General features: G+C 41.5%; 1 protein-coding gene across 1 annotated transcript; it reads left to right on the forward strand.

Annotated features, from left to right (window-relative positions):
- Positions 1-7745: 7745 nt before the first annotated feature.
- On the forward strand, positions 7746-23616 carry RIPPLY3 (ripply transcriptional repressor 3). The gene is made up of 4 exons (XM_054016467.1): positions 7746-7886; positions 9331-9397; positions 21969-22036; positions 23067-23616. The coding sequence occupies exons 1-4, from the start codon at positions 7777-7779 to the stop codon at positions 23215-23217; spliced, it is 396 nt and encodes a 131-aa protein (XP_053872442.1). The 5' UTR covers positions 7746-7776; the 3' UTR covers positions 23218-23616.
- The last annotated feature ends 459 nt before the right edge of the window (positions 23617-24075 follow it).

Consider the following 24075-nt stretch of genomic DNA (forward strand, 5'->3'; position numbering starts at 1 on the left):
CTAGCTCAGGCTTCTCTGGTCTGCTGTCACAGCACTCAGCTCAGTCAAGCGCATACACCTTGACCTTTCAGTACCACAAATGGACAGCTTGATCCTAACAATCTAATAGTGAGTGTTCGAATGAAGAGTAAGGAGCTAAAAAAAGCACCTTTGACATAACTTTAGACTACCACAACAAACTGTTGAAACCATTGTATGCTGTGTTGTTGTAGCCATGCTGGTCCCAAGATATTAAGGAGACATAGTGAGTGACGTAATATTAGGGTGAGCCTATAGCAAGTGTGAAAAATCGGGACACTTTGGGGATGGGCGGGGTGTGACGGGGCAGAGCGGCCGCACACTGGTGCAGCAGGGGTTAACCCTTCCCTCCTGGCAGAGGAAGCCCCGTCCCAGAAGCCCTGCTGGGCATGCTCCAACTGGAGGCTAGGTATAAAAGCCTGCAAAGCTGCTCAGTTGGGGCTAACCACTGGAGGAGAAGGATGCACACAGCCAGCTCCTGAGGAGGAACAGCCCACGCTCCAGGCTCCAGGAGCCAGCCTAGCCGGCCCGCACCCTGCATCTCAGACGGAGGACCTGCCAGAGGGGAACAGACCGAAACCCATGTCTCCGGAGGAGACCGCGACCTTGAGGGTAGGAAGTGACCCAGGGGAACTTTAGGGACAAGCCGCATTTGAGCAACATTGATGCTCGGCGTGTTGCGGCCGGATCCCCGCCGAGCCAACGGCAAGGGGAACCCCGCCATTAGGAAAGCCCTGGGTCGGGACCTGGTGGAGAGGGAGGGCCCGGGTCCCCCTACGCCTCTGGCCGTGGGGCCACGCTACTCTGCTACTGAGGAGAATTATATGGACTCTGGCCGTTGGGCCATACTACCCTGCTACTGAGGGAGAGATGACGGACGGGACACCACCAGGAGGGGGCGCTCCACTGGACAGAGCTAATTCCCAAAGACAACCAGTAGGAGGCACCAGGTGTTGAGTCCCCTACCCCGTTACAGGGGGTTATAGTTGCCTATATAAGGCAAAGCCCCTAATATTGGGACCATCTCAACAACATCGGGATGTCTGGTCATCCTAGGTAATATCTTCCATTGGACCAACTTCCATTGGTGAGAGAGAGAAACTTTTGAGCTTACACAGAGCAGCTCACTCACCTTGTCTCTCTCTTTTGAAACTGTTGGCAATTTCAGCAAAAAGGCCAAGACATGAATACTGAACTATTCTCTCCCCACCGGGTCAAACTGGAGGAACATGTGGGCTTGCAGTGCCACAGCCCATCCCGTTCTTGTTCTGTGAATAGAGGTCTACACTCATTCTGAAACTGAGATTTTACTTTATGCAGAATGTGCTACACAGGTCAAAACACTTACATAAGCATATCAAAAGAGAGTAAAACAAGCAAAGCATACATTCTCCGGGGAAAGCCCTGAACTCTGGAATTCACTTCCTCCACACTAGTCCAACAGAGCGGTTTCTGCTGACCTTCAGAGCACATTGCGAAACCCCATCTGTTTATTTAATCTTTGCTTGATGGGACAGGTACTTTTGTTTAACCATGAGGTTAATCCTTCAGTGACATTGAATGAGATCAGCTATGTTTTGATAACTAAATTTTTTTTTTTTACCTGGGAGAGTCAAGAATGGCATTTTTATTCATTATAAATAAAAATACATATTAAAAGCAGAACATGGAACCAAATCAAAACACAAATACAATAGAGATTAAAGCAAAACCAACCTGTTCCCTATCTATGTATGTGTTTTGTTTCCATCAGTATGGCATACCTGAAATGTCCAGGAAGTACAAATTGTTTGATTTTTCTTTGTTGGCTTCATTTCTAAGGGAGGCTGCACAAATAAAATGTCTCCTAGCTGAACGCTGTTTGCTTATTTGTGATATCCTATGTATCAAACAGAGTGAACAAACCCTCTCCCCCTTCAAAAAAAATAAGGAAAGGATATTCATATCAGACATTTAGCAATCAGGCATGAGGATACCTGTGATAGAGTAGCAAAAGAGGTTTAAGAGAGAAAAAAGAAACAACAAACAAACAAAAAATACAAAATAAGAATGGGGGGAGGTATCAATACCATTTTAAAGCAGCCTGGAAGCTTTGGTTTCTAGAATACTTTCCTTTTAGGAAAGAAATGGATAGAATCAGATCTAAATTCTGCTCACTTACACCAATGTGAAACCAGACTAGCTCCTGTGACTTCACAGCCTTATTATAGTGCAGTTTAGATTTTGTCAAGACAAAGCAGGGAAGTACTGATCAGTTAAAGTTATGAACAATAAATTAGACTGGCTTCCCTTTTTATTGTATAGCAATTAAGAACTTGTCTACAACTTGGAAATTTATCAAAATAGCTATTCTATAATAATTATTTCAGTATAAGCTTCCATGTGCACACACTTATGTTCCTTGATGTTGTGTATGTGTGTCTTATACACACACACATAATGTCCACACTGGAGCTTGTACCAAAATAATTATTCTGGAATAGCTGGTTCAGTAAATTTCCAAGTGTAGACAAGCCTTAAGAGGGACTTGGAAGCCAGCAGTGACTAATCCACTGGCTTTCCCTTCTGCAGAGAACAATGAAGGCCATGTGATTATGGGACAATTAGTACACAGAGCACAGAAGAGTATTTAAAGATAAGTTGTTACAAACTGATGGAGTTGAACAGGACTGATACTTTAAGTTCTGTGGGTGGGCTAGCAGACACACACCAAAAGCTGTCCCTGAGATTTTTTTGTCTGAAATTTATGACTATAAAGGCTTGTTCTGTGCTGTCTTCGGTTCAATACATGATGGTCTTCAAAACTATATCTTTATTTAAAACTTTTACAATTCTTGTTGGACTAAGACAACACATTAGGATTTTATATTCTGTTCTCAGTTGCACCTGTTTAAATCCAGAGTATTTTTTCAATCCTGCAAACATTTATGCATGTAAGTAGTCATCCTACAATGGGACTACTCACTTGCATAAAGATGAACACATGCATAAGCGTTTGCAGGATCAGAGCCCTAATGAACAATTATAGCTACAGTACAGCTACTATCAATGCCAGGTGCAAAAATTATTCTAATTCTTTTATGAGAAACTGAAGCCAAAGGATTACCCCCATCCACCTACCTCACAGCAAATATGTATTTTGAAGGCAGTAAGAATCTGCACCTTGAAACTGAACAATACTGCTCCCAAGAGATACATGGGTAGTAGCAGATGCTCCCAAATCAAATCCAGTGCTTTTTTGTCCTTGAGGTCATGATTTGAGGAAAGGCATTCTTTTCCCCAGTGAAATATTTTTTTTCACTAGAAAGGATACTGAGTAGAGAGGATTTATGCAAAGATGTGGCTAGTAACATAATCATCAATTAAATTCAAAAGAATGTAGATAAATTTACGTTTTTCTCCTCAAAGGCAATAAAGTCACATACTGAAGCAAAGTCTCCAAATACCAATAAAACAGAGTTAGGGTCTGATCCTGACAAGTACAGAGCACCTGTAAATCTCAGTGAAGTCAAAATCAGGCCCTTCTATCAAAGTTACATTCAGACAATATCAAAAGTATGGGAAATGCCCCATCCTCACCCCAGTGCACGGAATAGCATATGAACAGATAAACATTAACTGTAACAATCAAAATGCTTTGGATGGGGATTGCACATCCTTACCTTCATTAGACTTCACCAAAATTTAACACTTGTATAAAACACAGTTACATTGTTATCATATTCCCTTCTTAAAAATGTGAAAACTGCAAATGGATTAATGTGGACTTTTAAAAAAAGCCAACTCAAGCATTTTTACAGCTAGTACCATTTTACAGGAATAAGCTATTTTCCTCAGTCCACACATTCCACTCTTGGAATCACTCGCCGCCCTCTCCCCCCACAAATTATTAGGAATTAAATAAAATATTGGTGTTAAGGAAGTGATGTATCTACAAGACAATTCAGAGGGGTAGATTACTTTGTGATGTGAGTAACAGGATACACTATCTGCCTAAACAGAGGTAAAGGAAATGATCATTTCTCTACAGGTCTTCAGCACTGTTTATGTAACAATAGTCTAGTCCCTCAATGTTTGGGCTTTAGTGGTGCTTTCCTGGATAGTCAGGAAACCCTAGGGGTTAACCTCTTTACTTTTTATGTGTCTAAGCAACAAATGGTAGATGTATATCAACAAAACACAACGTATTTCTAAAATAAAATTACAGTTTCTAAAGAGATACAGTATTTCAGATTACAAATTCTTCTGATTTTGTTTGCCTTGTTTCAACGATTCTTGCACATGCAGAACTCTACTTGCCTTTTATCTGTGAGAACAGAGTACGTACTTTTAAAAAACTATGCAGCCAATTAGAGTTCAAGAGTCCCCATAGTTATCCCTCCACAATCATCCTGTGCAGCCTGACTTTCTTTTGAAGATTAATAAATTAGGGTTAGGAAACAGCACTAACAAAAGTTCTGAATTACCAAAACTATTAAAATTCATACTAAAAATGCAGTAAGATTATGGCTACATAAGTAAGCACTCAAAAGTCAGGAAATGCAAAGTTAAGGCTGCAAAATGCAAATACAATCTTAACTAAGCATGTCAACAGTCCACTGATGCCAATGAAACAAACCATGCAATTGAAGTTCAACGCATAATTAAGTGCTTCGCTGAACCACTGCTATAAGGCAATGTTACCTCACATTTTTCTACAACCTTAAATACAGATGTGTAGCACAGAGTAATAGGTTTGTTAAAAATTTATACTTGCACTGTAATCAAAGCAGTCCTGTATATCTTTGGGAGATTTGTTTTATGGTAACATTTCTTCATGCTAAGGACTGTATTTTAATAATTTGGGCCTTGATCCTGCAGTAAGATCCACATTCGGAGACTCTTGCTACCAGCTAAAGCAGAGGTAAGCAAACTACGGCCCGCGGGCTGGATTCGGCCCGCCAGCTGTTTTAATCCACCCTTGAGCTTCCGTTGGGGAGCAGGGTCCAAGGCCACTCCACAAGGCTTCTAGAAGCAGCTGCATGGCCCCCACTCCGGCTCCTAAGTGTAGGGGCAGCCAGGGGCTTCTGCTCTGCACACTGCCCCCACCCCAAGCGCTGCACCTGCAGTTCCCATTGTCCGGGAACCATAGCCAATGGGAGCTGCAGGGGCGGTGCCTGTGGATGAGGCAGTGTGCAGAGCTGCCTGGCCGTGCCTCCATGTAGGAGCCAGAGAAGGGACATTCCACTGCTTCCAGGAGCCACTTGAGGTAAGCACTGCCCGGAGCCTGCACCCGTGGACCTCTCCCCATGCCCCAATCCTACTCCAGCCCTGATCCCCCTCCTGCCCTCTGAATGCCTTGGTCCCAACCTAGAGCACCTCCTACACCCCAAACTCCTCATCCCCAGCCTCACCCCAGAGCCCACACCCCCAGCCAGAGCCCTCACCCCCACACAACCCCACTCCTCCGACCCAGCCCAGACCCCCCGCCTGCACCCTGGACTCCTTATTTCTTGCCCCACCCCGAAGCCCAAACCCCCAACCAGAGCCCTCACCCCAACCCCAATTTTGTGAGCATTCATGGCCCGCCATTCAATTTCTATTCCCAGATGTGGCCCTTGGGCCAAAAAGTTTGCCCACCCCTGAGCTAAAGTCTCACTGAAGTCATTCGGCACATGAGCCCAAGCATCCTCCTATATGGTTCTGATTGCATGAGCCAGGACTTAGTCATCAGCTATCCTTTTCAACTAGCAGCACAACTTCTCTTAGTAGGCATTTGACAACAAAGTTAATGTAGACCCTGATTCAATTAAAATAAATGAAATTATTCATGTGCTTAAAGTTAGGCACACACTTAAGTACCTTGTGAATGGGGCCAGTAAGTGCTATTTTAGGTTGCCTAGATATGCCAGCAGATTTTTGCTTTTATTCCATGTTGTATACTTAGTACATTGTTATTTAAATACCATTCACTGTATTTTTCATACAAGTTGTTCGTGACCCTTTATTGGCATACAACGTATAGTGCACAGAACAAGATGCCATGCATGTATTTAAAGTGGTTGAAAATTGTATATATATGCACCCACACACCATTATTTGAGAAATGTTGTGTATTCATGCAATTAAACACTAGTGTAACACACATGCATGAGGGGGCAGATGTAGGTTGTGCAAGTTTAACTGGGCATCCTCAGCAATTCCTAGAGCAGCGCTGGAATAATTTATGTTTCTAATCCTAAAGTTTGCGTACTTACCACAGACAGCCTGTGGATGTGTGGTTACAGCAAGAAAAGTGAATGTAAAAATGGCACCTGCTCAACAGATCCAATCCCTGTATATTTTCAAAGTGATCTGCTTACTTCGTTAAAAAAAAAATTAAAACTATTGTTTACACACTGTTAGCTCTGCAGTGCTAACAAAAATATACAAGAATGAGCTAAATTCTATTCTGATTCACACCTCAAGAGATTTTTTTTTCCCTAAGCATCAGCTACAGAACATTTATTACTTCTGATGGTGCAAAAGCTAGAAGGAAGTCAGATTCACTATCAGATCCAACTTAAGCTGCAGGGATGGCAGGAAGGAAAATAAGTATTTTTACCTGTAAAGTGAGCAAATGTGATGATTTTCCATAGCAGTGAAAATCAGGTAATGTTACCAAATGCAATAAATCTATTCTTGTACAATATAATAGTCTGTGTGTAATTAGTGGTCCAAATTAAGGCAATTGGCAGGAAAGCTTAGAAGAGGTTTATTCCTATCTAGCCTTGGTAGTTTAAAATATGTATTATATGCAGTGAAACAGCAGGACCCCAAAGCAGTGGCATTCATTACCAAGCATGCTTTGTTGGAGGATGTATTCTCTCTGAGGCCTTGGCTACACTCGCGGATTCACAGCGCTGCCTCGGCTGTGAAGCGCGAGTGTTGTCGCACCACCAGCACTACAAGAGCTCTCTCGCAGCACTGCAAGTACTCCACCTCTCTGAGGGGAATAGTTTGCAGTGCTGCGAGTGAGCGTGCAGCGCTGCAGGTGCTGATTACACTGGCGCTTTACAGCGCTGCACTCGCTGCGCTCGGAGAGGGGTGTTTTTTCACACCCCTGAGCGCAGCAAGTGCAGCACTGTGAATCGCCAGTATAGCCAAGGCCTTAGCATCAGCTTTCTCCTCCTAATGACCAAACAGATCAAGCTTAAAAAGTAACATCCTCTGTTTTTAAAGCAGTCATTAGGTTTGCATTTTAAGTTCTCATTTTCCTTTACCCTGGTATTTTTTCCATTTTTGAAATCTGGAACTGACAGACTGTTTTGTAATTTTAAAACAAAGGTCTTTTTTAAAGTCACCTGTGAACTGGATTGGTACTTTTTCCATTTGTTTTGTTAGATATTTGAGGCTGAAGATTTTCCTACATAATTTTTATTTACACACAGTCATATATTCACAGTGTACTTCACATAAAACAAAAATAGGTAAAAAGATGCAGTACAACAAAGGCAGAAAGATAAACAGTTTAGGTTATTTCCACTATAATGTGCTGATTAAAGTAAACTAAAGTACTGTATTTATTACACTCTTCATAGAACACCATGACAACAGGAAAACTTTGAAATAGTTGGAGGAGACAGGGGGGAACTCATTAAGGCCATTTCCCTCGTTTACCTGAAGGCTTGCTTGTTTTAGGTAAGTACTCTTGAGTAGCTGCAATAAAGGAGGAGCTGAAATGCCTAGAGAACTAGCCAGCCAGGCACAGGAACACAAAACAGCAGACAGGCAAGCACTATGGAGGCTGCAGCTGCTAAATTCTTGTTCCAGACTGCAGTGACTCAGATCTGTCACTCTGCCAGAGATATCCAGCCGCATTCTCTCCATCCAAGAGAACAGCCAGAAAGGTAAGACAGAGGAAAGGAGAAATGCTTCCTCAACAACTCAGTTTTAAAAATCTCTAGCAGAAATACTATGTAGTTACAATGGGCAAAGACAGGACTTGCATAAAGGCAGGCATTCAGACCCCGGAGAAGAAATTCTGTGTTCTCTCTAACTATTGACAAAATTTTTCATTAAAATAACACCACCTGCTAAACTACACTGTGGGATCCATACCACTTCCTTTGGCAACAGAACAAAGTAATTGAAATAGCTAGCCTATCTCATTGTTTAGACTTTAAATGCACATTGCCCATATTCAATGTGACCTTCTCAAATAGCTGATTGGAAACAGACTCCACCATAAAGAACTATCAGCTTAAAAAAATGAAAACACGTCTCTGTTATCTCCTATTTTTACATGTTAAAAACATATTACAGAGCTAGTCAGAATTTTTATTTTTGCAAAAAATTGTCCTTTTTATTTGTAGAAGGTTTCCAAATGATATTTTTTTCATTCAGCTCTAGTTACAAATAAGGTTGCTTTAACTGAAAGATAAGAACTGTTTTTTTCAGTTTATTTACTTTGAGTGTTTGACAGCAGTTAGAGTATAATCAGTTTCACTCTTTCCCCTTTGTGTGGGTATTTAGAAACAGAGGAGAGAAAATACATTTAAAAATAGGTAAATGTGGTTGTAAAACTTAAAAAATATTAAGAGGGGAGAAAGAGGCTGGTGTAGTACCTGAAACTGCTGACATTTTTATTAAACTGATTAGATTTCAAGTCAGCAGCATCACTTTAATGCAATAAATTGCTAACTTAATAAAAATAGATCAGCCACCCTACGATCAACATATAAGCAAAAAAAAAAAAAAATCAAGTTGATCATGCAAAGCCAGGTGTAATCCACTTTAATTAGGAATACCTATTTGGATGTCAGAGAGACAAGGTAGGCGAGGTAATTTCTATTGGAACAACATCTGTTAGTGGAAGGGACAAGCTTCAGAGCTCTTCCTCATGTCACTGAGGAATTGGGATAGTACAATTCAATAAACTACCTAATTTATTTAATGAATAATAAGATTCATAAGAAGTTAAGTATATTCTAGAAATTAAATATTCTAAAAATTGATTTAAGTGTAATCCCTTTGTGAGCCACTTGGATTGTGAAATCAATTAATATTGTACCGATAGCTAATATGTGAGAGTAACTGTTTATCCAGTTCAGACTTTCCTTTTATATTAATTTTAGTGCATGTAAACTGACAGCACATAGAGAAGAAGCCCACGGGCAGAATAATATCTACCACTGAAATCACATTTACCCACATCAATGTGTTGAGACAAGAATAAACTTATTTCAAAGGCACAGATAGCATGTAATGAAGATAACTGTCATTGCACTGAAATGTGCTTATTATCATAAAGAATTACCTATGAGAGTGTGTTGTTCTTCATTAAACTTTCAGCACCCCTACATTATGGAGACCCTGGATTCTCACAGCAAGAGATGCTGAACTGGGACGTCAAGGAATGGTAAGGTTAAGTTCTGGAAAAAATCATCAAAGAAAACCAAATGTGTTTAAAAAAAAAAGTCAAAACTAGGAGAACATAGGAGGCCAATTTTCTTATTATAAAAATTAGGGCGGTCGATTATTTGCAGTTAAGTCATGCAATAAACTAAAAAAATTATGAATTGCACTGTTAAACAATAGAATAACAATTGAAATTTATTAACTATTTTTGGATATTTTTCTACATTTTCAAATATATTGATTTCTATTACAACATATAATACAAAGTGCACAATGCTCACTTAATATTTTTATTACAAATATTTGCACTGTAAAAATGATAAACAAAAGAAATAGTATTTTGCAATTCACCTCATAGAAGTAGTATAGTGCAATCTCTTTATCGTGAAAGTGCAATTTACAAACATAGATATTTTTTGTTACATAACTGCACTCAAAAACAAAACAATGTAAAACTTTAGAGCCTACGAGTCCACTCAGTCCTACTTCTTGTTCAGCCAATGGCTAAGACAAATAAGTTTGTTTACATTTACGGGAGATAAGACCGCCAGCTTTTTATTTACAGTGTCACCTGAAAGTGAGAACAGGAATTCACATGGCACTTTTGTAGCTGGCATTGCAAGGTATTTATGTGCCAGATATGCTAAACATTCGTATGCTCCTTCATGCTTCGGCCACCATTCCAGAGGACATGCTTATGACACTTGTTAAAAAAAGAATGCGTTAATTAAGTTTTGACTGAACTCCTTGAGGGAGAATTGTATGTTTTGTGCTCAGTTTTACCCACATTCTGCCATGTATTTCATATTATAGAAGTCTCGGTTGATGACCAAGCACATGTTGTTCATTTTAAGAACACTTTCACTGCAGATTTGACAAAATACAAAGAAGGTACCAATGTGAGGTTTCTAAAGATAGCTACAGCACTTGACCCAAGGTTTAAGAATCTGAAGTGCCTTCCAAAATCTGAGAGGGACGAGGTGTGGGGCATGCTTTTAGAAGTCTTAAAAGAGCAACACTCTGATGCGGAAACTACAAAACCTGAACCACCAAAAAAGAAAAATCAACCTTCTGCAGGTGGCATCTGACTCAGATGATGAAAGTGAACATGTCTCAGTCTGTACTGCTTTGGATCGTATTGAGCAGAACCCGTCATCAGCATGGACGCCTGTCCCCTGGAATGGTGGTTGAAGCATGAAGGGCAGGGGTGAAAGTAAGGTGGTATGGGCTGGTATGGCATACCGGTAAAAAGTAGCTGCCAGCACCGGCCCATACCGCTGACTTTAAAGCGCTGCCACAGTGCTTTAAAGCACTTTAATGTCGCTGCCCCTTTTGCGCCGCCCATAGGCAGCCCTGCCGGGCCCTTTAAATCACCACTGGAGCCCCGAGCGGTGTGGGCCAGGCAGCATGGATGGACAGGCTGGGGGACACTGACCCAAACCCCTTCCCTTCAGCCCGAGGCCCTGCACCTTCTGGGAGGGAGGGGGAAACAGAACTGGCCCCATACCAGTAAGAGCTCCATTTTACTTTCACCCCTGATGAAGGGACATATGAATTTGTATCGCATCTGGCACGTAAATATCTTGCAGTGCCGGCTAGAACAGTGCCATGTGAACATCTATTCTCACTTTCAGGTGACATTGTAAATAAGAAACGGGCAGCATTGTCTCCTGCACCTGTAAACAAACTTGTTTGTCTTAGTGATTGGCTGAATAAGTGGACTTGTAGGCGCAAAATTTTTTTCTTTGTTTTATTTTTGAATGCAGGGGTTTTTGTATATAATTCTATATTTGTAAATTCAACTTTCATGATAAAGGAGATTTAATTACAGTACTTGTATTAGGTGAATTGAAAAATATTGTTTCTTTTATTTTTTACAGCACAAATATTTGTAATCAAAAATAAATATAAAGTCAGCACTGTACACTTTGTATTCTGTGTTGTAATTGAAATAAAAATATTTGAAAATGTCGAAAACATCTAAAATATTTAAATAAATGGTATTCTATTATTGTTTAACAGTGCGATTAATTGCGATTAATTTTTTTAATCGCTTGACCGCCCTAATAAAAATAGAACAACAGTTTCAAGGTACGTTTTTAATAACTCTGTTATTGTCTATAAAAACAGGACCTGGGATATCATAGCAGGTGTGAAAGGAAGCACAATAGTTAATGTTAAACAACAATTTCCATTTTACCACCATTACAATAACCTCTCAGGCTGAAGGTTTAATTTTTGGTCTCTGCCTAACTGTGAATGAGAGTGAGAAAGTTTGAGCAAAAAAAGTGATTTTTTTTTTTTTTTTTTTTTTTTTTGGACAGTGTTACAGCTAAAACAGCTAGGGGAAGAAAGTTGAAATGTGGTATAAGAATAGTCTTTATTCAAAGGTACTTCTTAATATTCTGGTGATAGGTTTTTTTTTAGTTCAAAGTACATAGCTCCAAGGAAGGCGTAAATACATTTAATGTAGGTTCCAATCCTTCAAACATTTATGCACATGCTCAACTTTAAGCATGTGAATAATCCTATTGACTTCAATGGTAGTACTCACATGCATAAGTGTTTGCAGGATCAGATCCATAGCTATGTATCTGAAAAGTTACTGAAGCTAAGGCTACAGCTATCCACAATGTATATCTTATGAGGGTCACTGTTCATAGCGATTCCCCTACATTCTGAGGTGTGCAGCTGTGGAGCACCTTTTCTTCCCTTTTTGTGGGCCTTTTAAGGTTGGAGGCTGTTGCTGACCCAACCTTTGGATGGCTCCTGGATGAGAGCCAAGGAGGCAACTCCAGCAGGCTTACAGAAGAATGTACCTACACAGCAGAGTTCTAAGCTTTGCTGGCAGGTACCCATCAGATGAGTGAGTCTCCCACCCAACACTCCTTAGCACGTCTGCATCTATGGATACTCAGAACCAGCAGTGAGAACTTGAGGAATAAAGTAGCTAGAAGTTCCAAAGAGACTGGGCAACTTGGAGGAATTAAAGTTTCCGGGATCAGACAGCTGTAATACTCTTTACGTTGAAAAAATATCACATCTGTATAGAACGCTTTATGCAACCTATACATGAGGTTTTCAGCTGTGCTTGGCTCCTACCAATTTATTCACTGAATGTATGAAGTTCATCCATGTTAATTGCTAGGAGCCTGCCACTGTTAAAAAATTTATGCACAGTTCAAACAGCTAGTTTTAATATTAATGTTTCCCTTGTTGTCCAGAACCTCCCAACTCCCTCTCTTTTATGCTGCAGGGCCCACCCAAGCTCCCCCATTAAACCAGGAGTCTCCACAGTTGGGGACCTAATGAGGAATGAAGGAGAAGAGCCCCACTTTGGCACTCCTTACCAGGTGCACAATAGCTGAGGAAGATTCTTGACTACTTTATAAGGTGGGGGGGCGGATAACGAGGGGGAAGCCCCATTCTAATAGACTTAAGCAAGCTTCCTCAGCTACAGAATTCCTATATTTGCAGAAGAATGACATCTACCTATGAGCTTCCTAAAGTGCATGAGGCAAGATGTTCCGTTGGTGTCTAGCCAAGTAATTCTATATTATGGAAGTTGCACATGCTACATCAACAGAGCTTCGAGTCCCGAAGAGTGAAGTAGCTTTATTTTTCCCCTCTTCCTTTTAGAAAAGAAACAGGAAATTCCATACAAAAAACACATTGAGAAAGTGAAAATTGCACAGCAAAACACTAAAGAATGGAAAATTGGCAACATTAAGATTACACAAGTAACCTTAACTCAGTCCCTTAGTGCACATGCATTACAATACAATCTTTAGTTGTCTGATAATTAAGGCAACTGTCATGGGTATTTTTAGTAAAAGTCATGGACTGGTCACAGACAATGAACAAAAATTCACGGCCCATGACCTGTCCATGACTTACCATAATTTCCCCTGACTAAATCTTAGTGGGGATGGGGTGTCACTGCTGGGGGCGGTGGTGGCTGGGGGCCTGCTGCTTGGGGGGGGGGCACCCTGGGGGGGCCAGCGGCACCACCTGCTGGGAGCTGCCAAGAAGAGGCTGCTCCAGCCACCCCCAGGGCTGCCCCCCTCGCCTCTCCTCTCCTCTGCTGCTCCAGCCATCCCAGGACCACTGCTGGGGGCTGGTGAATAGAAGCTGCTCCGTCCACCCCGGGACCACTGCTCAGGCAATCCTTGAGGCCACCTGAGCAGGAGCTGGTGCAGCTAGCTCTGGGGCCACTCCAGCAGTGGCTGGCATAGCTGGCTGCAGGGCCAACTGAGCGGCTGGCTGCAGAAGTGCTCCAGCAGAAGCCCTAGGCCAGCTGCTTGGGCGGCCCTGGGGTCAGCCACACTGGCTGCTGCAGAAATCATGGAGGTTGCGGAAATTCATGGAATCCATGACTTCCGTGGCCTCCGTGAGATATGGAGCCCTATGGATAATATACTTTTCCTCATATAACACAAAACATACAGGTTTTCCTACCCCTGAAATACATATGTATAATTTTCCAACACTGTCTACTGTTGCATATGCCAGATAAGTCTATTAAAGTATTAAAAAATGTTACACATTAAGTCACACTTACACACAAAGTTCAATTTAATAGTGAAAATGTGGTGGCATATACAGGTGCCTGATTTAGATGTGTAGTTAACTGCTTCACCCCCTGAATGCTTCTGAGAAATTATTTACTCTTGGTTTAAAATAAGAATGTGTGATATATGGGAAGATCATATAAAATGTAAGTCAAACATATACATTTTAATACTGAAAATAATTTAAGTATTAAAAATATTACAAGATGCTATACACATTATTTAAATGTGCGTAGGAAAGATAGAAAGTATGTCAAGAGACCATCCTTGTTTAACCAGGAGATCTTCAATTATCTGAAACTCAAAAAGAGTCCTACAGAAAGTGGAAACTAGGTCAAATTACAAAGGATGGATATGAGCAAAATTAGAAAGGCCAAGGCACAAAACAGGATTATACTAGCTAGGAACACAAAGAGTAACAAGAAAACATTCTATAAATACATTAGAACCAAGAGGAAGAGCAAGGACAGGGTAGCCCATTACTCAGTGAGGGGGGGAAAAACAATAAACAGCATATGTGGAAATGGCAGAAGTGCTAAATGACCCAGAGAATATCAGTGAAAATGAGGTAGGATCAGAAGCTAAAATAGGGAAAGAATAAGTTAAAAATTACTTAGACAAGTTAAACGTCTTCAAGTCACCAGGGCCTTATGAAATACATCCTAGAATAATCAAGGAGCTGACTAAGGAGATATTTGAACCATTAGCAATTATCTTTGAAAAGTCATGGAAAACTGAAGAGAGTCCAGAGGACTGAAAAAGAGCAAATATAGTGCCAATCTATAAAAAGGGAAATAAGGACAACCTAGGGAATTACAGACCAGTCATCTTAACTTCAGTACCCAGAAAGATAATGGAACAAATAATTAAGCAATCAATTTGTGAACACCTAGAAAATAATAAGGTGATAAGTAACAATCACAATGGATTATTCAAGAACAAATCATATAAAACCTACCTAATAGCTTTCTTTGACAGGGTAACAAGCCTTGTGGATGGGGTCGGGGGAAGTAAATGTTGTATATCTTGACTTCAGTAAGGCTTTTGATACTGTCTCACGTAACCTTCTCATAAACAAACTAGGGAAATACAACCTAGATGGAGCGACTATAAGGTGGGTGCATAACTGGTTGGAAAACCGTTCCCAAAGAGTAATCAGTCATTCACAGTCAAGCTGGAAGGGCATATTAAGTGGGGTCCTGCAGGGATCAGTTCTGGGTCTGGTTCTGTTCAATATCTTCTTCAATAATTTAGATAGCGAACATAAGAACGGCCATACTAGGTCAGACCAAAGGTCCATCCAGCACAGTATCCTGTCTGCCGACAGTGGCCAATGCCAGGTGCCCCAGAGGGAGTGAACCTAACAGGTAATGATCAAGTGATCTCTCTCCTGCCATCCATCTCCACCCTCTGACAAACAGAGGCTAGGGACACCTTTCTATTTAAAATGCTTAACAGGAGTCCAGAGTAAAAGTTTTCATTTAGTTCTCTAATCTTCATGGATTATTCCATAGACCTGGATTATTAATATCAAAAACTAGCAGAAAAAACACACAAACATTACAGGCCATCTTTATAGATTTTAAAGAAGAAGAAAAGAGTACAAGTTTGCCAATACTTGTTAGATGCACCACATTATATTAGGGGTTTGTCTACGCAGTGGTGGGGCAACTAATCTGCCACTTTCGAGTTAATCCACTTTGAAAACTCTTGCATATGTACAACGCACCTAATTGTAGTGCATGGACTCTGCATTTATCATGAACTCTGGAGTCCTGTTGCAAACTGAACTACCTTTGCTGCAAAGCAAATTAGTCTAGTATTGTTCATGTGCATGCAATGATGCTATGCGCTGCTTTGGTAGTCTTTTAACAACTATCCCACAGTGCTTTGCAGGCAACCATTGCTGACATGTCTGTTTACCTGTGTGCCCTCCCCTGCTCTGGGATGAAGTTGACTGCATGTCCCCTCACATTTAAATGCTGGCACACAGACAGATTTTGTCCATTCACTCCTGGATTCTAGTTTACCACAATAGCTGCAATAATACTCCAGAAGCCTCCACCATGCCTTGAGCAGCCGATTGGAGCCTAACCAAGACCTTGGAGCTCATCACTACCTGGGGCAAAGTATTAGTGCAGGAAGCTCTTGTGACCAGCCACTGTAATAAAAATATTTTTTGTGGACATTGCTAGATAGATGTCAATGAGGAGGCGGCACAATTGGGATGCCAAACAGGACCAGATAGGCAGCGAAAAGCTCAGGAGCACCTACATTAAAGACAAAGGACAAAAGGGGGGGAGGGAAATCCAGCAGGGGCTTGTTTTAAGTCCTTATCAATGGCAGAACGGTTGGCAAACCTGAGGGGCATAAAACAGAGAACTTGTGATGAAATGTTCATGGACATTATTACAGCATCCCAGAAACAAAAGAATTTAAAAAATGCAGAGAGGTAGAGGCAGTATCTGAAGACTAAGAGGAATCCAACAAGGAGCTTTCCAGGGAGATCACTGCAGTGGCAAAGAACAGTATGGAAAGGGATACAGGGACGAAGAGCTCCTGGAGGCAATAAAAAGCCTTGATGCTCTGTTGCAGCACATTACTGTTAGGGCAGCAGGCAATGCAGTACTGCAAACCACCACCCAGCCATGTTATGCAGCCCTGGACAATACAGGCTACTGAGAACAACTCCTCTCCCCTCTCCCAGAGGCCATCGCTCCTTCCAGACCATCAAGAACATTGGCAAATGGACCCCAGCTCTTTTGAGCCCTCTATTGCCCCTGGTATCTTTGAGCTTTGGCACTCTATCCCAGAAAGCCCACAAACCAGAAAAGCCAGAGCCAAGATTTATACTTGCCAGTGACTTTAAGCTTCCCAGCCCATTGTGTTGTGCCTGGCAGTGGACTGTTTTGTTTCACTGGTGGTTCAATGAAACAGTTTTGTTTTTAATATGTTGTTTAATAATTAAAAGCCATTTGTCATTTTCGTTTCAGTTGAGCCTTTACTTCTGTTTGTTACATAACAGATTATGAAATTAAAAGTTCATTATTACATTAATAAGGAACCAGCAGTTCATTTTACACAGAAAATAGTTGTTTGCACTAATTCATAAGGTTTTACAAACACATGTAGGCAACAACGCAGGGTGCAATAGGTATTGCCACGACGTTGCACTTTCAACACCCATAAACAATGCTGAAACAAAACTAATCCCACACCCTTCACAGGTTTATAGCTGGATGTACGGCTACAGTTTCAGGCCTGAGACTCAAAATAAGAGCAATAGGCGGCCCTGACAGCATTTCCCTTGGCTGTTTGCATTCTGTATTGGACACCTTGTTGGGTGCTGAAGCAGCTGAGTAAGTCTCTGCACCTCAGCCTCCCACCTACCGCTCTTACTCTCACAAATATAGTGCAAAATACAACATGCTGCTATGATCTCCAGGATGTTTTTTTCTGCAGTTTCCAATTGACTTCTCCAACAGCACCATTTCCCTTTCAGATGTCTACTCAGCTACCATTCTGCAGCTACTGAGGCAGTAGTTAAACAGTTTCTTCCTTGTGTCCAAGTGGTCTGTGAATGGTTTCATTAACCAGGGAAGGAGAGGATAAGCTGGGTCTCACAGGATGACCAAAGCAATGTCCACATCAATAAAAATCCACCGTGTTGCCGGGGGCAAACAGTCCTTTCTCCATTAATTTTAATAGAGCAGAGTTCCAAAATATCCTAGCTTCATATGGACTCTTGCAGACAACCCAGCATTTGTGTCCATAAGCCTGCCATGGTTTTTGACAAGCCCTTGGAGCACCATGGAGAACTACTCTTTTCTGTTTATGAATTTTGAGCCCTGATGGGGCTAATAGGCATATGGGTCCCATCAATTGCCCAAATACAGTCTGGGAACCTCACGCATGCAAAGTCATCAATAACCTCCTGAGAATTACGAAGCTTTTTAACATGGTGCAACAGTACCTTTTCCGTGGCATCATACACCTGCATGACAATGACCGCAATGGATGATCTTCCTACACCAAAATTGGTTTGCTATGGAGCAGTAGCATTTGGGGGTGGCCAGCGTCCAGATGGCAATTGCTACCTGCAGTGCCCCATACTCCTGGGTAAGCATGTTGGTTCGCTGCCACTGAAGCTCCAGGGCCAGTGCAGCACATATCTCCAGAAAGGTTGTCTTCCCCATCGTGAAATTCTCTCACCGCTGCTGGTCATCCCAGGTCTGCAGAACAATTATTTCCCACCAATCCACGCTAGTTTCCTGAGCCCAGAAGCAGGAGTGCACACTGTGAAGCTGCTCCAGGAATGGTCCTTGTGATCACAGAACCTCCCCTTGGGAGCTGCCACCTGATGTGCCAAGACTACCTCTGCCCCTGCCTTCCTGCCCCATCACCTTAGGACTTCAGTGCCCTGCCTGGTTTGAGACAGACTCGCTAGCCTGCTGCAAACCCAGATCCAAGTCTGAATCATGTCTCCTAACAGCTGTAGGCTTACCTGAAAGCAGCTAACAGAAGTGTTCTTGTCTTTAACACTCAGATGCCCAACTCCCAATGGGGTCTAAACCCAAATAAATCCATTTTACCCTGTATAAAGCTTATGCAGGGTAAACTCATAAATTGTTCGCCCTCTATAACACTGATAGAGAGATATGCACAGTTGTTTGCCCACCCAGGTATTAACACATTCTCTGAGTTAATTAATAAGTAAAAAGTGATTTTATTAAATACAGAAAGTAGGATTGAAGTGGTTCCTAGTAGTAACAGACAGAACAAAGTAAGTCACCAAGCAAAATAAAATAAAACATGCAAATCTATGTCTAATCAAACTGAATACAAATAATCTCACCCTTAGAGATGCTTCAGTAACTTTTTTCTTCAGACTGGACACCTTCCAGGCCTGGGCACAATTCTTTCCTCTGATACAGCTCTTGTTCCAGCTCAGGTGGTAGCTAGTGAATTCTTCATGATGGCTTGTTCTGTTCTACCCATTTATATATCTTTTGCATAAGGCGGGAATCCTTTGACCCTCTGGGTTCCCACCCCCCCACTTCTCAATGGAAAAGCACTAGGTTAAAGATGGATTCCAGTTCAGGTGACATGATCACATGTCACTGTAAGACCCCAAGCCTTCATTCCTCCCAGCCTGACTCACAGGATGGCTTGCCTGCAAACAGAGCCATCCACAGTCAATTGTCCTGGTTGATGGAAGCCATCAAGATTCCAAACAACCATTAATGGCCCACACTTTGCATAATTACAATAAGCCCTCAGAGTTATATTTCATATTTCTAGTTTCAGATACAAGAGTGATACATTTATACAAATAGGATGCCCACACTCAGTAGATTATAAGCTTTGTAATGATAAGATTTGTAATGACAAGAGACCTTTTGCATGAAGCATATTCCAGTTATATTATATTCACTCATTAGCATATTTTTATAAATAATATCATATAGACTGCAACGTCACAGTCCTCTACTATCAGTTGCTTGGTGTCTTCCTCATCCGCATCCTGGTTCCGTTGCTGCTGAAGATTCTTCTGTTGCTGGAAGAGCTGCTGCCACCACATTGTCTGCTCTGTGGTGCAGCTGGTGAAGTCCAACACTGATTCATTCAGTGTTGAGTGCTGAAATACACATCAAGCAGCCTCTGCATATTTGAGGTTGCCAGCATAGTGGCATGGAGCATTGTTGGAACAGAGCTGGCTGACAGCAATTCTATAAAGGCATTGGCCTGCACATAAAGTAAGAACAGGGCGAAGACAGATGAATCGTGGGATTTTTCCTTTATTAAAGTTGAACTCCCTGGCTTCTGCTATGCATCCCACAATGTGCAGCAAGAAAAAACCCACAATGGACTTTTCTCAGCAGCAAAGCAAAGGAGCATGGGTTACCCTCCAAGAATGCCATGCCTTCAGTTCTCAGCAAGTCACTGCCATGTGAACACAATGATGCACACTGACAGAGGGCATAGCATTCCATGTGCATTGGCAGAGGGCATACCATCCCATATGCATGCTACTACTGCAGCTTGCATACTGTGCATTCCCAGATGTGCAGCAAAAAGATGCAGATTAAACCCCCATGCATGCAGACATATCTTGTTTTTCAGAGCACCCAGCAAATTAGTACAAATATGCTCTTTTGCGTGTTTAGCCAGCATAACAAGATCGCTTTCAAAGTCTCCATCAAACGGGACACCATCTTAGAGCCCGGCCATCCTTTTAATAAGAGCCAGATTACGTTTTAGGTCACAGGTTTTCAGTACGGACAAGGCATTCTGCCTTGTTATGGAAGGAGTGTCATATTTCTCAACAGCAATTACGTATTGATGAAATCTGCAGTAAATCTTGATTTTCTTTGTACAACACTTGGCCTTGAGGTCACACAGGTATAAGGGGTAAAATAGGGAAGGAGACTTATTGGCCCAGGTTGGAATTGTGAGCTGTATAGGGGCTTTCAAATACAAATTCAAAGCAAAGTTTTTATCTACATTTTGGTTCACTGCCTTTAATCTTTCAGAGTGCCCTCAGAGTGCTTTTGTAAAGGGGCACTCACCTGTTGAGCAGCTGGGTGTGGTACTACAGTCCTTTTCTTGCTTCTGGTGTCCTGAGCAGGCTGCCAGCCACCCTTGGAGGATCTTCAGTGTCTTGACCCTCCAGTCAAGTCACAGTGTCCAAATAAATCCTTTCTGACATATTCAAAAGTCAGATAATTAAACCGTCTATTTCCCCTCACTAGGGCCTTCAGCCCTGCCTCTGGGCCCTTTAAATTCAGTCCTGTATTTTAGCTCCTAAACAAGGCCTGTCCCCTTCTTGGGGTTTAGACCACTTTATCTAGGCCACTAGAGGAACCCAGCCCAGGCACCCTATACACAGCAGCCACACACTTCTCACCACCTTTATTACCAGCCCTATCTCAGGATCAACATCCCCAGGTTCTTCTCCCTCTGCAATCTCAGTGTAAATTCAGCCAGAAATAACCTCTAGCTACTTGTCATTCTCCTTTGGCCAGAGAAGAACCCACTTCTTCCCTCCTTTGGTCCAAGCCAGGAACTGATATGCTAAGCTCCTGCAGCTCCTTTTATCTAAGCCTGCTGGGCTCTGACTGGCTGTCTCTAGCCCTTGGAGAACCAGGTCTCTCTAGTTTTCAAGATGGCCACTCCAGTAAGGCCTCTCTAGGCAGTGGTGGAGGACCACTTTTGAGGTTCTTTCCCTTGTACCTTGCTTTTTCCTGGGGTGGGGTGCAGCAGGGCTTCCCCAGTACAACCCTTCTCAGCTTTGCTGTACCAAGTTAGTCACTGCAGTATCAGAACCTGTGTAGGTAAGTTCAGCAATAGCTATCCATTGACAATCCTCTATGGACAGGGATACAGACTAGATGATCCAAAAAATCTTTTTAATCTCTATCTTCTGTGGTACCCTCCTCATTTTGAAAAGTACCATGGGATCTTTGATTTCACTCAGCAGCTCCCTCTCCAGGACCAGGGTAAAAGAGACTTCAGTTTAACATCTCGTTCACAGTACCTCTAATAGCATAGCATCTCCTAGTATTCCACTGCAGTGTCTGCATTGCATAGGAGCACAAATTGTGGTGTGGCTCGAGTCCTCCATTTTAGAGGTTATTGCTGCCAGCTGAACCCAAAAAACACAAAAGAAATGTCTTGGTGTGTTTGTTCAGCACCTAGCACAATGGACCGGGCCCATTAGGTGCTACATTAGCAAAGTAATAATAATAGTAATCATTTAAAAAAGAATGTTCCCTTTAAAACAAAAGCCTGAAATATTGAATTATTCATTTAGATGGGAAGTTTTAAGTACAGTAGTTTGAAAATTTAACTCAGTGGAATTATACTCCACAGATGTCTGATATTATAATACCTGAGATTTAATTAATATATAGTATGCATTTTCTTGCCATTACAAGAAAATTGTAAAATCTTAGATAATTTTTATAGCTGTTTCTAAATCACACATATGTGTCTTTACAGTCTGAACTGGACGGTGATCAGAGAAATTTTAGCTCAAAAGGAGCTTTGGGGTTTCAGCATCCAGTGAGGTGAGATGAATCCTATAAGTTGATCCAGGAAAAGTGAAATTTGTATTTTTGTTCTTCAGTAATAAACTTCCTCCGTGACAAAGTGTTAAACTGTGTAATTCACCTCAGAAGACACAAGGTAAGCAGGATCTGAAGCAATATGATAAATCATGACATTAGAAAGCCATAGAAAGAGCCAATGTCATCCTGACAGACCAGACTTACCCCACTGTGAGTTAAGGTTTCATAATTAACATTCCTCAAAAAAGGAAATTTAAAATCAAGGTATCTAATAGTACATACCTTCTCCTCCTCTACCCAGAGAGACACATCTCACCACTAGAACCACCCCACACAAAAACAGATCACAGCCTTAAACCAGCCTTCCAGCACCCTTCCTCAAACTCCCCACCACCATTAACAAATACACACATCCTCTCTCTGACTACCAAGTCTGCACAGTTCTAGAAAAATCACATTTGCTCATGTTCTCAGGAGCAGCACTTTGTCAAATACAGACCTCTGGCTAACCCAATATTTGACCTTCCCCCCCACCCCCAAAAAAAAAAAAAAAAAAAAAAGTAACTGGGGATAAATAGTCACTGCCAAAACCAATAGTACTGACCAGGGAAGAGATGGGACTACTTCAAGGAGGCCTTTAGATAGAAGGATGGTTTAAAACATGGAGAGATGAAGAGGAGAGAGAAGCCATCAAGGATTCAGAAGAGCTTCCCTTCCACAAGGAAGGGAAGAAATGTAGCCTTCAGACACAAGCCTTGAGTCAGTTAGTCTGGAAGGATTCTAATACACCTCTACCCTGATATAACGTGACCCGATATCATATGAATTTGGATATAACATGGTAAAGCAGTGCTCCAGGGGGGCGGGGCTGCGCACTCCGGCGGATCAAAGCAATATAACGTGATATAACGATATAACGCGGTTTCACCTATAACGCGGTAAGATTTTTTGGCTCCCGAGGACAGCGTTATATCGAGGTAGAGGTGTAGTTTACATGTTTTTTATAAGTGGTTTTGTTTTGTTTTACTAGACTTTATTTGCCCAAATCTAAATCTCAGAAGTTCCTACACAACATTGGAAAGAAGGTTCTGGCCAGTTTTCCAGTACAAGCCACAATTCATTTCTACAACGACGACTCTGATTCTGAAGATGACGAGGAAGGAAGGAATTCAGCTTTATAATGAACGTACTCAGCCTCTGAGGACCATGTAAATGAAGAGACAAAAAATGGCCTCTAATGTGTTTACTAGCAAAAATCATATAAACCAAAAAACAGATCTAAAGCTCATGTGAGAATCATCTTCTTGCTGTCATGTGAAAAATAGTGGGGAGATGCAAATGGCAACAAACATGGAAGGTTTGTTTTCCTTTTGGGAGGCTTACAGGAACAAAAGTCCTTAGAGCAGTTTTTAGAATTTTAAGTTGCAAGAGCTTAGTGTGGTCCCCAAACTCACTCTGGCTGGAGTAACATCTGTATTAAGACCATTAATGTCACTGTTACCATTGCACTGTGTTCAGCACAAATGCCATATTATGTTGTGTTGGAAGATGAAAATATATGCCTGATTATGGGAAAAATATACACGCCCCCAACACCTCTCTAAATTTGATTTTTTTTGGTGAGATGTGTAAAATGAGAAACTCATATCCATTGTCCCACTATATCGTCTGGGATTCTGCCTGTAAGCTGCTACAAGTTCTGCTCCCTAAGTAATCAGAAAAGAGCCCTGCCATTAATCAGGGAAAGGTGCCAAAGCATGAATAATAAAATATGATTTAACAGTGAATTAAGGTGAGTATTAGAGAATTTTAAACAACAAAACAACAACAACAACAAAGACTGAGGTATAGCTATAGAAGGACCTTAGATGCATGAAAAATGTGCAGAAGAGAAAATTTAAGAAGGGTCCGAACTACAAAATTCAAATCCTATTCTAAACTTTTCTAAAATGTAGTGGGTTTGAAGCAGGGATTTTAGCATAGCTTATTACAAATCAACTATAAAGTTTGGATTTAGAGCGGAACATCCTCTAGTTTAT

This window comes from Malaclemys terrapin, chromosome 1 (assembly GCF_027887155.1).
Source record: "Malaclemys terrapin pileata isolate rMalTer1 chromosome 1, rMalTer1.hap1, whole genome shotgun sequence".
In the NCBI taxonomy this organism is placed as follows: domain Eukaryota; kingdom Metazoa; phylum Chordata; order Testudines; family Emydidae; genus Malaclemys; species Malaclemys terrapin.

Bases quoted from the DNA above. Each gene is read 5' to 3' on its own strand.
- RIPPLY3 (XM_054016467.1), top strand. From the start codon at position 7,777: ATGGAGGCTGCAGCTGCTAAATTCTTGTTCCAGACTGCAGTGACTCAG. The intron at 7,887-9,330 runs GTAAGACAGAGG...TTAAACTTTCAG, and splicing joins CCAAGAGAACAGCCAGAAAG to CACCCCTACATTATGGAGAC. The intron at 22,037-23,066 runs GTGAGATGAATC...TTGTTTTACTAG, and splicing joins GGGTTTCAGCATCCAGTGAG to ACTTTATTTGCCCAAATCTA.